This window comes from Pogona vitticeps, chromosome 4 (assembly GCF_051106095.1).
Source record: "Pogona vitticeps strain Pit_001003342236 chromosome 4, PviZW2.1, whole genome shotgun sequence".
Lineage (NCBI taxonomy): Eukaryota > Metazoa > Chordata > Lepidosauria > Squamata > Agamidae > Pogona > Pogona vitticeps.
The window spans coordinates 234,382,850-234,399,688 of record NC_135786.1 but is presented as its reverse complement, the minus strand read 5'-3'; the positions used below and the strand labels follow the sequence as shown (position 1 = coordinate 234,399,688).

The window sequence follows — 16,839 nt, the reverse complement described above, 5'->3', positions numbered from 1 at the left end:
GCCAAAGTACTGGAGCCTCAGCTTCAGGATCTGTCCTTCCAGTGAGCACTCAGGGTTGATTTCCTTTAGAACTGATAGGTTTGTTCTCCTTGCAATCCAGGGGATTCTCAAGAGCCTCCTCCAGCACCACAATTCAAAGGCATCAGTTCTTCGGCGGTCTGCTTTCTTTATGGTCCAGCTCTCACTTCCATACATCACGACAGGAAAAACCATAGCTTTGACTATTCGGACTTTTGTTGGCAATGTGATGTCTCTGCTTTTCAAGATGCTGTCAAGATTTGTCATCGCTTTCCTCCCAAGAAGAAGGCGTCTTTTAATTTCGGGGCTGCTGTCTCCATCTGCAGTGATCATGGGGCCTAGCTATGAATAAACATTGAACTGGTTGTATACTTTTTGGCAGTATTCCATTTGGGAAAAGCTGGTAACATTACTGATTGAGACAAATCATTGGCAGTTCAAATTTGGGTTTTTTTAATATCTTTTTCCTCAGTGTACAGTCTGTCAGTAGAAACTAACAAGTGTACTGGTTGCCTATAAAAATGGGATGCAGTCCTAATCTCAGAATTATGGCAGAAAGACTAAGGAGACGGCATAATAAATTAATTCAATTCACTTCAATTCCTTTACTACGATTACCAGATCAGATCAGACAACATTATAAATTGATTTTAAAGAAACTACTCCCATATTTCTCAGTGAATGAATATAAATAAGTTGGGGCCCTTTTAGCCCTCTCCAGAATTCAAGCACTCTTAAGCGCTTGCTTGAGCATAATGGTGGTTTGGGCCTAATGTTTGGATTGTGTTTTGCTTCCCATTCAGTCAAAGAGGTTTTTAGAAAGTTCACAATGATGATGGTGGTGATTGTGATGATTCAGAAACGCTTGGCAGTCTAAATTATAAAGACATTGACTGGTATTATATAACAGATACACGTTTTAAACAAAAACCTAAGTATCTGTTAAATATCTGTACAGTATGTATGCTGTTCCTAATATTGTCATTTTTATAGCTCTGATGGTGTGATTTCTTAGATCTGCAACTGCTTAATTTCTGTATGAAATTTCTTGATATTGTTCCCAAAGCCCCAATAATTGTGGAGACCATTGGAGCGTGTTTCTTCCAGAGGCGAGATGTTTTAATTGCCAAGTCTCTGTATTTTGTTAGTTTTTCCAATTCTTTATTTTCAACTGTGACATTGCAATGTCAATGATCAAGACATTTCCTCGTTCTATTACTACTATGCCTGGTGTGTTATGTTCAAGTTATCTGTCCGTTTGGATCTGGAAATCCCACAAGATCTTGACTTCCTCATTTTCTGACACCTTCTCTACCTGATGATCCCACGGGTTTTTGGAGGCTGGCAAGTTATATTTTTTTGCATAACGATCAGTGCACTATCTTTGCCATTTTATCATGTCTAATTTTGTAATCTGTGCAATCTTTGGACATTATCATCACCATCGTTAAAAGCACACCTAGTCTTTCAGACCAAAAAGGCACAACAGCAAAGGGGGAAACATGGAAGTGATCAAGGAAATAAATAGTTTTTCTGGAGGGCTTTCTATTTCATCTCCATGACTGTGGCAGTTGAAGGATGAAATTGATAGACCTAGATGAGCCAGCAAAGAAAAGCAGTGTTCAATATAGAGCGAATGTCACTGAAATACGTGATGGAGATTTTAAATTGTAGATTGGCTGTGAGATTAAGAAGACTTTAGAACTCTTTGAGGAGTGCTCACCTGATACTACTGTACTGTGAGACCTTTCTTTTTTTAAAAAAAATGAATATATCTCTTTGTAAATAACAAGAAATGCAGCATTGGTAGGTGAGAACTCCCTTAGAATTATCGTTTGAAAGATACACATATGATAATTGGACATGTGCTTACCTAAACATTTACAAATACTGAACTACTGTTTTATACTTAGATTATCTTCAGCATAACTAGGGATGGTGGTGCAATCAATGCAAAAGACTCCAGACAATCACGTGAAAATAAAACCTTCCTTATTCCTGCCACTTTCCTGAATGTGGTGCTGCTGACTTACATTTAGCCTTTTGTTAAGTTGGCCTTGTAAATGGTTTTCTGTAAAGATTTGATTTTCAGCTGTGCTAATATTGAATGCGAAGTGTCAGTAAAGTCCTTATGTGTGTGTAGATCTATTCGGAAGGGAGCTGGATGGGAAAAATTGATTCTCTTGGGAGCACTGGCAGAGTAAATATATCATACTTCAATCTATTTCTTCAGCGTACATTTGGATTGGAAAGGGTTTCCTCACATTAAATAAGGAGAAAAGGGTTCCCAGGTTATTACTGTTTTAAATGAGAAAGTTTTTAAGAATATTGAGCTTATAGGATACATTGATTATTTCAAAGGGTGTGTGAGACTTTTTTTTAATGCAAGGAGGGATAAAGAGGAAAACCTATATCTAAATACCAAAAATGTAGACAAATACCATTTTTCTGTCATTTCACAATGATACTGTGATTTATTTTCTATTTTGTAAGCTTAGCTTTATTTTAAAAGGCCATATAAAACTTCTCCAGTGTTTGAAATGAAGCTCTTCAGCAGACTTACATCTTGCCATTCAGCCTTTCTGTCCTGTGCTTGATGGTGGTGGTGGTGGGGGCTTGTTGGGCACAATGATCTAACGCCTTGGGGAATATGACAATGGAACAATTGCCTTGGGAGGTGATGAGTGCTCCAACGCTACAGACATTCAAGTGTAAGGATTTGTCACTGGAGACGAAGACCAAGACTATCCACACTTACTGTATTCCTGATTACTATGCATGGTTGTGAGAGCTGGACAGTAAAGAAAACTGATGGAGAAGAAATTGATTTGTTTGACATGTGGTACTGGACGAAAGCTTTCTATATACCCCTAGGCTGCCAGAAGGATGAACCAGAACCACGAGATCAAATCCATCCTAAACTTCCTCTGCAGTCAAAAATGTTGAAACTGAGGCTGCCTTACTTTGGACACATCATGATTCTCTGGAAAAGACAATAAAGCCGGGGAAAGGTGGAAGAGAGCAGGAAAAGAGGATGACCAAATATGAGATGGATTAGCTCTCTGAAGGAAACCACAGGGTTCAGCAGGGTAGTTGAGGACAGAACGTTTTGGAGATCGCTCATTTGTGTGGTTGCCATAAGTTGGAGGTGACTTGACAGCACAGAACAACAACAACAACGACAGATTCTAATAACAGTATTAGAAACAGTATTCAGGCCCACTACAAAAATACAACAAATGTTATAGTCAGCAAAGGACAAAAGGGACCCCCTCACCAGTGCAGGAGTATACCGGATACCTTGCAGTTGTGGCCAGATATATATTGGAACTACAAATGCAGCATCCGCACCAGAATTAAAGAACATGAGTGACACTGCAGACTACAACAAATGGAAAAATCGGCAGTAGTTGAACATGCCCTAAAACAAGCTGGACATGAAATTCTATTTCAAAATACTGAAGTACTGGACAACACCAGCAATCATTACGTTAGACTGCACAGGGAAGCCATTGAAATCCACAAACACCAGCGGAGCTTCAACAAAAAAGAATAAAGTCTAAAACTCAACAAAACCTGGCTCCCAGCACTGAAAAATACAGCCTGCAAAAGGTCAACGAACTCTACTAAGCCACAAGGACCGGTGATCACTACACACAAAAGACCAGCTAATGACACCCATCAATCACAGTGACAGATCATCTCTACCCCTTATCACAACAGTACACCCACAGCAAAAATCATGCTGATCACCATAATCACCCAATCTCCTGAAAAGGACAAAAAACTGATCCCACAGCTATAAATACTCCACTATCCCACAAACCGCACCAGAGCACAGGCAGTTCTGACTCCTGTCCTCTGAAGATGCCGGCCACACAGACTGGCGAAACATTAGGAAGAACAACCTTCAGAACATGTCCAAACAGCCTGAAAAACCTACAACAACGATAAAGCTATTAGTTTCTTTATGAAAGTCGAAGATAGCCTGCAAAAATTTGTTATGAGAGATTTCTAGATGCATATTCTGAGCGGACTCCCATATTTCAGCACCACAACAAATCAGTGGTGTGACTTTAGCCTCACTGATTTTTAAGGCAAATAGAAGCTGTCTACCATTTCTGCCCAAATAAAACCTTAATAGAGGTATTGATGGCGAACTTTTTTGTTTTTTTCAAGGTGATTTTTTCCAAGATCTGGGTGAAGAAAAGCTTAGTCCTAAATATTTAAAGGTCTTTACTTCTTCTGTGGGATGTCCATCAATCTGCCATGCATGATTTTTAGACCTATTGACAAACACTAGCATTTTAGTCTTTTCATGATTGATTTTTAATTTATCCTGTTACTGCCAGTTGATTAAGGGCTTTCAATAGTCTCTGTAACCATTATTGCATTAGGGACAATAATATGGTATCATCAGCAAATGCCTGGTCCGTTCACTGGGAATTTTCAAGAGATCTTTGAAAACTTGGCTGTTTAGACAGGTTTCTCCAGATATTACATCATCAGAGCTCAGAGGTGCTAGTTATCGGTTCCACCACCTTGTCCTTATGAATTGTTTTCATTGTGTCTTTCCCCCCCTTGTTTTAATGTAATTATGTAATGTTTAATTTGATTTTTTTTGTTATTAGGTTCTGAATTTATTTAAAGTGTTATTTGTTATTTTATCATCTTGTGAACTGCCCAGAGTGGCCTTGTAGCCAAATGGGCAGTATAGGAATTGGATGGACAAGCAAGCAAACAAACACTTCATTTAGTTGATCTCAAACCTGAGAGCAGACTTGAGCTGACTTGAATCTTGGCGTCAGAATGGAGCTCTCACATCAGCATCAACAATTTTTTTATTTATAGAGGTTTTAATTAATTTATCCTGGAGATTATTTCAGGTAATAGATTCAGGAGCTGCTGAGAAATCAATAGATGCCACATATAAACATCTGCATTTCAGTTTGACATACTTGTAAACCAAGTGAGATGGAACAAAGCAGTGATCCGCTATTGAGTGTTTACACTGAAAGCCTGCCTGTTTTTCTGCAGCCATCTTACTGGACTCAATGAAAGGATTTAATTGTTTGACAGATATTTACCCTGTTTTCCTGAAAATAAGACCTAACCTGAAAATAAGCCCTACTGTGATTTTTAGGATGCTCATAATATAAGGTCTCCCCCCAAAATAAGCCCCAGTGAAGTGAAAGCCCACCCTCCACCATTTTGTAGCATTGTGCAGCAGAATATGACATGGCTGTATTTGAATAAATGTAGATTGTTGTACATGAAAAAAAGACATCACTTGAAAATAAGCCCTAATGCACTTTTGTAGCAAAAATTAATATAAGACCCTTCATTTCAGGGGGAAATGGCAGTATATATTTTTTATGAGATAGCCAGCAAACTGAAAGGATGAAAATTGTCTGGTTTGCTTGGGACACCTCTTTTGAATATAGGGAACTCTATACTGGTATGAAGACCCTTCATGCACGGCAGGAGAGGAAGCTCAACACGTTCCATATGCATTGTCTCCAACGGATTTTTGGTATCACCTGGCAGGACAAAGGTCCCAATAGAGTAGTACTAGAATGAGCTGGAATTTTTAGCATGTATACATTACTGAAACAGCGACATCTATGTTGGCTTGGGCATGTCATAAGAATGGCTGATGGTTGGATTCCAAAAGATCTCCTATATGGAGAATTAATGCAGGGAAATTGCTCCAGAGGGAGACCACCGCTGTGATACAAGGAGATCTGCAGGCGGGATCTGAAGGCTTTGGAAATGGATCTCAACAGATGGGAAACTCTGACCTCTGAGCATTCAGCCTGGAGGCAAGCGTTGCATCACAGCCTCTCCCAATTTGAAGAGACCCTTGTCCAGCAGGCCGAGGCAAAGAGGCAGTCCCGAAACCATCAAAACCAGGGAGCTGGACAGGGGACAGATTGTATCTGTCTTCAGTGTGGTAGGGATGGTCACTCTCAAATTGGCCTTCTCAGCCACACTAGAGGCTGTTCCAAGTCCTCTATTCAGAGCACGTTACCATAGTCTCTCGAGACTGAAGGATGCCTAATCTAATCTAATACTGGTATTCAGTTGTGGAGGAACGTGACCACTATTTTTGATTTCTGTAAGAAATCTGGAAGGATGGCTTGTGATACTGTTTTTTTTTTTAAATTATATTGAGTTGACAAAGCTGTTTCCTATAACTTAAAAACAACGGCAGGTATGTATTGTCAATCCTGTGTACCTCAATGATAGCACAGCCGTCATGTTACCTTAGAACAGCACAGCTTTAGAAATGGGAAAGTGCCGGGTAGCTCAGTGACTTATGTCTCTGGCTATGGAGCCAGAGTTAAGTTCTTCACTTGGACTCTTTGACAGGGACTTGACTCAGTGATCCATTGCGTTCCTTCCAGCTCTGTTGTTCTAAGATTAAGAAGGCTTTCATTGCCCTCTGAATCCCAGTAAAGTTTAGGAATTAGGCAGACCATCAGTTGCTGTGAGAGAGGAGTACAGTACTGTGCCAGCACTTATTTGAAGATGCCATGCAGTGTGAGATCAGGGACCACAGGGGACTGCCTGGGTCTTCATGACCATAAAATCTTTTCCAAGATCAGTTGACGTTCATAAACCTTTTCCAAACAGTATTATTCTAACCATGCAAGTCACTCCTGGGATAAAGTTATTTTCTTTTTCTCATGTTTTGGGAGCCAAAACAATGCTATTCTTTTCATGCCTCTTTCAGTGAAATCAATGGGAAAATGGCTTTGATTTTTTGCTGCACTAAATTTAGATTTTGTTCTTGCTGCTTATCTGATGTTTTTATTGTTTTAGATTTGATATTAACTGCCTGTCTTTTTGATGAATAGACAGGCGGTGATTGACGACGGCTATTTCTAAATGCTGAGGCTTTGAGTCTTTCATTCACATGGGTATGCTGCACTGCTTTCAGTCTGGATATAATTTCTGTTGTTTAATCATACAGTGGTGCCCCGCATAGCGAGGTTAATCCGTTCCGGATTAACCTTCGCTATGGGGAAACATCGCTATACGGAACGGAAAAGCCCATTGGAACGCATTAAACTTCGTTTAGTGCATTCCAAATGGGCACAAAACTCACCGTTCTGCGATGTTTCCCCCATCCGGCCACCATTTTCGCGCCCTCGGTAAGCGAGGGCAGGGCGCAAAAACGCTGCGTGTGGCCATTTCGGGCATCCGGTGGCCATTTTGGAACCGCCGAACAGCTGATTGGAAAAAATCGCTAAGCGAAAATCGGTAAGCGAAACGCTTACTGATCGTCGCTAAGCGATTTTCACCCATTGGAACCGTTGGTATGCCTTTGCATTAGCGATCCAAAAAATGGAACGCTATGTGAATTCGTCGTTATAAGGTGCGCTTGTTAAGCGAGGCACCACTGTATCTGATTATGAGAAGCTTAAGTCTGGTTGTGGCAGTGGTAGAGAGCTTTCCTTACCTTGTTAGTTGTGAAGAAAGAACTTTTGTTGAGATCGCAATTTCAGACACGTCTTTTTTCTTTCTTTCTCCCTATTCACGTAAGAATTTATTCAGTGTTTTGCATTCATCTGCCATCTTAACCTTTGGTCTATAAGTGCAGCCAGAGTTTTACTCCATTAGTTAATGTACAAGCTGCACAACATGACAGCTCTGCTTTGTAATGGAGTATTATTCTGCTCACATTTTCAATCGTTACAAGCAAGGCTATTTTTAGCCGGCTGAAAGTTAAAATATTTCTTCTACATTCGGGGGAGAGGGTGATTCACTGAGCTACAGCACATGCTTCAAGATGGATCCTGGTACAGAGCATTCTGCAAGGAGAAGGGACAACGATGCATTATTTAATTCGCCAGATATATATTATGCAGGATCTATGTTTAGCTTTTCCTCATTTGCTGTTACCACTATATTGTGATACAAAGGGAATGAGGCAATTTCATTGCTCACTGGCTTGATCAGACATAAATATAGATGAATGAAGCAGACAAACATGTGGTGTAATGCACATGTTGCTGCTGAAAAACGGCTTACGTTCACTGTCTCTGAGGGAAAGCTTCAGTGCTTCGCAGAGCTATTTTGGGCAATTATGTCCTAAAATGTTAGGTCAGCATACAGTTACTATAAGAACTCTCCCTGGTTCTTCAGGGCAGCAAACATCACAGAAGGCCAATTTGCTTTAAATAGACAATTTGTAAGAGTTATTTCAAGCTTTTACAACAGAGGCAAGACACTTGGGATTTAATTTCTTGGTTTTACACATGATTATAGCTGTTTCAGGATTTCAGATTTATTAGGCTGGAGGACAGATGGTCACATTGCTGAGCAAAGGGCATTTAGGCAGTTCACATCATGTACTATGATAAATCTTTCAGGGCTTGAGAAGATTTGGTGTATATTTTTTAAAAAAACATATACAAATGTTATGTTAAAAGGCAGTTACTGTATTTGCTGGCATATAAGACTACTTTTTTGCCCTGAAAAACATGCCTCCAAGGGGGAGGTCATCTTATATGCCAGGTGCACTTCAGTTGGGATAGACATAGCTGCCCATAGTGGCCTTCTGATGCCTGCCCACCTCATTCTACATACCGTCCAGTATCGCGCGGTATCCAGAGCGGCCGTGGCAAGTATCGGCAGTGAGACGGGGTGCTAGCCTTTTTGACGTGACCGCCTGTTCTGCTCGGTGGGAAGCAGCGGCTCTCCGGCCCGCCCCTTGTCTATGCAAAGCTCACACATGTGCACTTGCGTACTAGTGCCGGTCACAGGGAGATGCAGGGGCGGGCCAGAGGGACTGTGGTAGTGCTGCGGTCGTACAATGGTGACAATGAATAGCACCTTTTATTTGGTGTGTGGAAGGTGTGCGGAAGAGGGGTTAGTCTTATACAGCGAGTATATAACAAACTCTATATTTTGAGTGGAAATGTTGGGGGGGTCATATTATACGCCCAGTCTTATACGCCGGCAAATACGGTATTTTGTTCACCTTAATTTTTGTTTCAGCTTATTATATTTTACCTAAAAGGTTAACAGCTTTCAGCTTACCATGTGGATTGACTTCTGTCATGCAGGAGGGGGGCTTTATTTAGAGAAAAGCCTCTAGTTCTTTTAAAACAAATTAACTTTTGGGGAGTTAAAGACTTCCCCCTCCTCAAGTTTTCCCTCCCTTGCTCAGCGTTTCAGTTTCCCTTGTTATTTCCCGAGGGAGCATGTATCAGAGCCCATTCTGTAGAGCATCTGTCCTCATCTGAGCGCTTACCATATTCCAAACTCTGCTACTTCCAGCATTTTGCCGATTTGTGTAGCCTTGGGGAAGCATTGTGCAGTGCTTTACCTTTTCTTAAATGCTTGTTTTTCTCTCTCTTGTCCAGGAAATGCCCACTCTTTTCAACAAGAAAAGCAACTGTATAGTATAATAATAATATAAGTAGCAGCATGCTTTTTTACTTACTGCTGCTGCTATTACATTTGCTGTTACTATTACTACATAATATTTATATGTGGCTTTACATATATTTTATATTTCTGTAGTTAATTATATTCATTTGATAAGATGGGAATACTTATCAAATGTATGAATGGCACAACATCAGATGGAACAGCTAAGACCGTGGATGACAGAAACAAAATTCAAAAAGATTTTGTTAGGTATGAGCAGTGGGCTGAAAACAGAATGAAGTTCGGCAGGAATACTGTAAGTACAAAGTTCTACATCTAGGAAAAAGGTGGAGAAAGTTGAAGGCAGCAGGAAAAGAAGAAGACCAATTGATGGATTGACTGCATAAAGCAGTGGTCCCCAACCTCGGGCCTCCAGATGTTCTTGGACTACAACTCCCAGAAGCCTTCACCACCACCGCTGCTGGCCAGGATTTCTAGGAGTCGTAGTCCAAGAATATCTGGAGGCCCCAGGTTGAGGACCACTGGCATAAAGGAAGCTATAGAGTTGGGTTTGCATGACCTGAGCAGCTCTGTTAAGGCCAGGACATTTTGGAGGTTCCTCACTCATGGAGTTGCCATATGTCAGAGGTGACTTGTTGGCAGATAACAACAATCTGCCTTAATTTGTCTCCCTTTTAATTAAATAATTCTTTTCAATTGAGATATTTATAGCCAGTAGGAGAAACTGATGCTGGTGAAGAGTTGACTCTTGCCTATTTATCTGTTAGAAATTACTTTGAAGTCTGTGTTTTTATAATAGCAGTTCATGATTCCTGGAATGAATCAAACGGATAACTAATACTTTAACAACTGTATGTGATTAAGAACATAAGAAGCCCTGATGGATCATCCTAAAGTTCCATCCACTCCAGTATTATGTTCCTGTTTGCCTTTGGGATGCCCATAACTGCCCATATTAATCTTCTCCCTTTCCTGTTTCCTGGCAACTGGTCTAGTGTACATATCCATTCAACACAAATGCCAGCCATCTTTTGAAGAATCCATTTATCACATAGATTTGTATCATGCCCTGCTTCTAGGATCTCAAAGTGATTGCAGTAGGTGGGCTTATCCAATTTACCCTTTCAGTAATCCGATGTGTAGGATAGGCTTAGAGATACTTACTGACCTAGGGTCATTGAGTAAGCTTCCTGGCTGAGTGTGCATTTGAATATTAGACCACATTGGTTGTCTGTAATGCGGTCCATAAACAAATTTAAGAATCATAGAATAATTGAGTTGGAAGGACCCTGTAAGGGCTCAATGCAGGGGGTTGAACTTTTGATACATTATCAAGTATGGTCTACAATGGTAGAGGATTATGGAAATGTAGGTGAAAGAGGGGTAGTTCCTGTTGAGGCGTTTACGTTGAAAGTGTTGAATCGGAAAGGAGTGTTGACCACATATAAAGAATTGCTTGCTAAAGAACAGAATATAAAGGATAAGCAAGAGCTAGGGGAATTTGGTGTGGCCTCTGATTGGTGGTCAGTGTTGAAACTAGAATCAAGATACGAAAAAGATAAAATCATGGGTTTCTTTGAGGGTGAAGTTATATTTTTATATTTAAAAAAATCCAGATGGATAAACTGTGGATGTATTCTGATGAGAAAATGATAAAAAATGTATACATACTTATTAGAGTATGACATGGAGGATGAGAGGGTGAAGGAGATGATGGTAAAATGGGCAAAAAAAAAATCGGTCATAGTATTGGTATTGATGATTGGACTAAGATGTGGAAAGAATGTCATAAGATGATTAAGCCAGTAAACCTTAGGGAAAATATCCTCAAAATGTTTTATAGATGGCATTATACACTTGTAAGATAGCAAAAATATCAGAGGGTAACAGCAGTATTTGTTGGAAGAGTAAAACAAACCGAAGGGACTTATTATCATATGTGGTGGTCATGTGAAAAAGTCAAAAGATATTGGACACAGGTGTGGGAAATACTGTAGTAAAAGAAATTATTCAACAAAAATTAGATATAAAACCTGAAATAGTATTATTGAATATTATGCCCGAAATTACTGATAAGAAAATAAAATATTTTCTAATGTATATACTCACATCAGCCAGACTACTCTGGGCCCAAAAATGGAAAAGTGAAGAAACACCAATAACAGAAGAGTTGATAAAGAAGTTATGGGATATAGCAGAACTTGATACACTTTCAGAAGCATTGTGAGAACAACCATATTAGCTGGAAACTAATATATTTTTGGGCCCAGGAAAAGACAAGAGTTTAGGGCGAACCTGATCATCTATCTTCTCAGTTCTCACTATGAACCAGCTGGAGAAATCTGTGAGCCAAACGATGCGGAAGTCTCTCACTCCAAAGGGGGGAGGGTCTATTTTAGTCCATAGGGTGGTATTTCCTTTTTGCTTGTTTGTGTTTTTCTTTGTTGTAGAGGGTTTTTAGCTTGTCTCGTAGTGTTTTATTTTAAATAAAATTAAAAACATTTTAAAAGAGAAAAAATAATAAAACATGATTTCATAAGATGTTTTTGTGGGGTTTTTGGGCTCTTTGTCTGTATTCTGAAGGTTGTTCTTCCTAACGTTTCGCCAGTCTCTGTAGCCGGCATCTTCAGAGGAAATTAGTCAGAACTTTGCCTGTGCTCTGGTGTGGTTTCTGGGATAGTTGAGTACAGTAGGGTCTTGACTTGAGAACGTAATCCGTATTGGAAGGCGGTTCTCAAGTCAAAAAGTCTGTAAGTCAAGTCTCCATTGACCTACAGTGCATTGAAAACGATTAATCCCGTAACAGGGCGTTTTTGTTCCATTTTGGTTTTTTTCTGGTCTGTAATTCAAATCTCAGTCTGCAAGTCAAACCTAAATTTTGCGGCCAGAGAAGTCTGTAACTCAAAAAGTCTGCAAGTCAAGCCATCTGTAAGTCAAGGGTCCACTGTATTTATAGCTGTGGGATCAGTTTTTTGTCCTTTTCAGGAGATTGGGTGATTATGGTGATCAGAGTGTTTTTTGCTGTGGATATATTGTTGGGTATATGCCTACAAGATATTGTTGTGATAAGGAGGAGAGATAATCTGTCACTGTGATTGATGGGTGTTGTTAGCTGTTCTTTTGTGTGCAGTGATCACTGGTCCTTTGTTGATCTTTTGCAGGCTGTATTTTTCAGTGCTGGGAGCCAGGCTTTGTTCTAAACTTTTTTCTTTTTTGTTGAAGCTCTGCTGGTGTTTGTGGATTTCAGTGGCTTCCCTGTGCAGTCTAACATATTGATTGTTGGTTTTGTCCTGTACTGTATTTTGAAATAGAATTTCATGTCCAGCTTGTTTAGGGAATGTTCAGCTACTGCCTATTTTCCCGGTTGTTTTAGTCTGCAGTGTCTCTCGTGTTCTTTGATTCTGGTTCTAATATATACCTGGCTACAATTGCAAGGTATCTGGTATACTCCTGCAGTGGTGAGGGGGTCCCTTCTGTCCTTTGCTGACCGTAACATTTGTTGTATTTTTGTGGTGGGCTTGAATACTGTTTGTAGGTTGTGTTTTTTTCAAAAGTTTCCCCATGCGGTTCGTGACCCCTTTGATTTCATAAGACTTAAAAAAACCTCTCTGACACACATACATCTAACTTTTGACCCCTAAGAGTCATTATCAGGCTGGGCACCATTGTGTTGTGAGTGGCGCAGAAAAGCGTAGGAAAGTTCAAAGCGTCATTTCAGGTCACTTGTGATTTTTTTAATGGTCTGATAAAGGCATTACCTACTCTTTTCTTTGAATGGACCTGATTGACCTAATTAGAGAATAGTTGTTAATAAGGGTAATCATCATTATGTTTTGGTTTCAGACTCTACAATTAAGGATATAATATTTGCTGTGTTTCCCCCAAAGTCATTAACTTGTGGAGTTTGTGCTCATATTGTTAACTGGACATGCCATGCATCAAATTAAACATGTTTCTTTAGATTTATTATACTTGAGAAATACTTTGGTACTGCAAATGGGTTTCTAGCTGGGAAGGCTACGATCAGGTGAATGGATATTGCACAGTTAGATCATCAAAACTTTGTAATAAATTTGCGTCCCTACAGGTAGTCACTGCTCTCTGAAACATCTTGAGTACATTTTATGTTTTTTTAAAATATCAATTTTTATGAAATTTTATTTCCATGAACTGCTGGTAAAGACTAAAATGATTCATTTTTATTTTTTAAATATCTGAACACTTCCTTTTTATGGGTCAACTGGTGGTGTGTTTCCTGTTCTTTTCATCTTCCGTGAAAGGGACTTGGGTACAGAACTTGTATTATCCTTTGAGATAGCCAATGCTGTTTCTCTGTACCTTACTATTAGAGCCATAGAACCATTGAAAGAGGTCTGGAGTTTTAGGGTTCAAGGTCACCAGTATTCAGATCAGTTTCTTGGCTCTAAGCTATCTAAACAACCTTATCTTCAGACAGGTTTTCCTTTAGTGACTGTCTTTCTGAGATAGGTTTTTACTTTGTTCCTTTTAAATTTGTTTTTAGTATTGATTTTATTTCCCCTTTTTGGATATAAACGCCTTTCCTTTTACATATTTGTATACTAACTGTTTTTGATATTGTCTTTTTAAGCTGCCTTGAGTCCTTTTTAAGGAGAAAGGAAGGGTAAAAATATTTTCAATCAATCAATTAACAGTTCCCAGGGCAGATTACGACCAGACAGTTATTTATTTCCCAACAATCTCAACCAACATAGCCATTGGTGGATGACAGAATAGGCTTCCTAGAGAAAATTCACCCTAATCATATAAGGGAATATAGAGACTGGAAAGCATGTGCTTAAATGATTAAAAAAAGATATTACCACAAAATATATGAGTATGTTTCAGATAGAGTGAGAGAAAAAAAGCACAGAGCACAGACAGAGTTCTGACTCCTGTCCTCTGAAGATGCTGGTGAAACATCAGGACGAACAATCTTCAGAACACAGCCAAATAGTCCAAAAAAACCACAACAACCATCTGATCCCGGCTGTGAAATCCTTTGCGAATACCAAAACAACAACAACAACAACAACAACAACAACAACAACAACAACAACAACAACAACAACAACAACAACAAGTAGTAGTCTTCCTTCGGATAATTGGAATATTTTTATTTTTTACAACAGTATAGTACAACTTCTGAATTAGTCGGCTGAATGCTGTTGAACAAGTACAGTAGGACCCCCTTATCCACAGGATCAGTATCCACTGATTCACTTACCCACAGTTTGAAAATACAGATATTAAAAATATTACATGGAAAAAACTAGAAGTACAGTACAGTGGTGCCTCGCTTGACGAGGATAATCCGTTCCAGAAAAATCACTGTAGAATGAAATCGTCGTCAAGCGAAAGTAAAAAGCTCATTAAAATGCATTGAAAACTGCTCAGTGTGTTCCAATGGGCGAAATACCTCGGCGTCCAGCGAAGATCCTCCATAGGCCGGCCATATTCCGGTGCCTGTAATGTGAGGAATCCATCCTAAAACACAGCGGGGAGCCATTTTGCACAGCGGGCGGCCATTTTGAAAACCTGACAATCAGTTGTTTTGATCGTTGTTAATCGAAAAATCGGTTCCCGAAGCAGGGAACCGATCATCGTCAAATGAAAACCCCCCATTCAATCATAGTTTTGCAATCGCAGTAGCGATCGCAAAAAACTAGTCGTCAAGCGATTTCCTCATCTAACGAGGTAATCGTCAACTGGGGCACCACTGTACAGATTTTCAAGGTGTACATAATTATCAGAACTGGCCACTGGAGGGAACCAAATGTTATTTCCCTGAAAATAAGACCTAACTTGTATATTGGTAAGCTGCTGCCATTGCAGTCTCCCGGCAGCTTGAGGCAGTTTCTTCTATGTTCCAGACCAGTGTTGTTGTAAAATCCAGAGCTCCATTGGCTGGCTACACAGGACGAGGGGTGTTAACATTAAGCCAGGCTGCCTCCTGCGCAAGGTTCCCCACCTCTCACCCTTCCTGCCTTCCAGCCAGTCCCTTCCTCTGTACATCTGGGAAAGCAAGGAAATGTATTCTTAATTGTCATCGAAGGAGAAAACCCACAGAATCTTGGGGCTTTCTCTCACTTCTCTGTGTGAGAGAGATGGTCATCTTCAGCATGTTGATGAATGAGGGAAGACTTCAACTCAGTTCTTACTCATAGAGGTCCCATCCAGATAAAAATTGAAAGTACAGGGGAGTCCTAGTTCCAACAGACTGTTACGTATTGTGTTTGTTACAAATCTGCACTTTTCAATATCTGCAGAGGGGCTTGGAATCATTCCCCCGTGGATCTGGGGGACCTTCTGTATTGCCACCTGGGGTGCTTGGTAAACTGCTTTTTCGCTTGCCTGATGCTACCAAAACGCAACACTTTCCCTGTGTTGTGCCATGTTGCAATATGTAGCGAATGAGACCTGCATTTGAAATGAACTGACTTAGAAAGTAACTGCTTATTAAGTTGCAAGAGGAGAGAAAGCATAATTTAACTTCTTTAAATTTTATTTTTCTCCTTTTTTTTAAGACCCTGGAAGCCATCTTGAATTTCAAATACTCAGGAGGTCCAGGGCATGGAGATGGTTACTACAGAAATTTGTCTCTGGGAGTTCATGTGGAGGTGGAGCCCTCTGTCTTCTTTACACGAGTCAGTACTCTGCCAGCTACAAGGTTTGTTGTTTGGTTTCATAAATAAGGCAAATATTTCTTCACAGAACGACATTCTTCGATCCTCTTCAAGGATTAATAGCTATATCAGCAGAAGATAATTGATAATTTTAGTAGTGTTGATGGTAGTCAGTGGGCTGCAGTAATGGACGGTAAAACGGAAAGAGGATCTTTCATAGACATTAGCAGTGACACTCAAGTTATTTCTTGTTAATACTGAGAAGGCAAGGTACACTATTTCTGAATATTTTATATCTCCTTAAACCTACGGTGGAACAGTCCAAAACAAAAATAAAGATAGTGCTAGAAGATGAGACTCCTGGGTCAGAAGTCACTCAGGTACTGGATAAAAGCAAAAAACAAGTGTGAATAGCACTAATGCTAATAAAGTAACTGTAATAAACCCCAAAGGATACTTAGTTGTTTATTTGCAAAGAGCCAAAAGGAAGGTCTGATGCTGCACAACACATACAATTAGAACATGGACTGTGAGAAATATGATAAATGGTAAACAGGAAGCTGTAAAGGAGGAAATGGAATGGTGAAACATTGCAATACTTGGCCTTTCTTTCTTTCTTTCTTTCTTTCTTTCTTTCTTTCTTTCTTTCTTTCTTTCTTTCTTTCTTTCTTTCTTTCTTTCTTTCTTTCTTTCTTTCTTTCTTTCTTTCTTTCTTTCTTCCTTCCTTCCTTCCTTCCTTCCTTCCTTCCTTCCTTCCTTCCTTCCTTCCTTCCTT

The 16,839-nt window shown here is 39.7% G+C and overlaps 1 protein-coding gene across 3 annotated transcripts in view; it reads left to right on the top strand.

Moving 5' to 3' along the window:
• Positions 1 to 16,839, top strand: part of TRAPPC9 (trafficking protein particle complex subunit 9) — a 324,135-nt gene that overhangs the window by 75,324 nt on the left and 231,972 nt on the right. For all 3 annotated transcript variants that reach the window (XM_020804535.3, XM_078391677.1, XM_072999383.2), the window contains one exon: positions 15,966 to 16,108. In XM_020804535.3, coding sequence (XP_020660194.3) covers positions 15,966 to 16,108 — 143 coding nt within the window. The remainder of the gene's footprint in view (positions 1 to 15,965; positions 16,109 to 16,839) is intronic.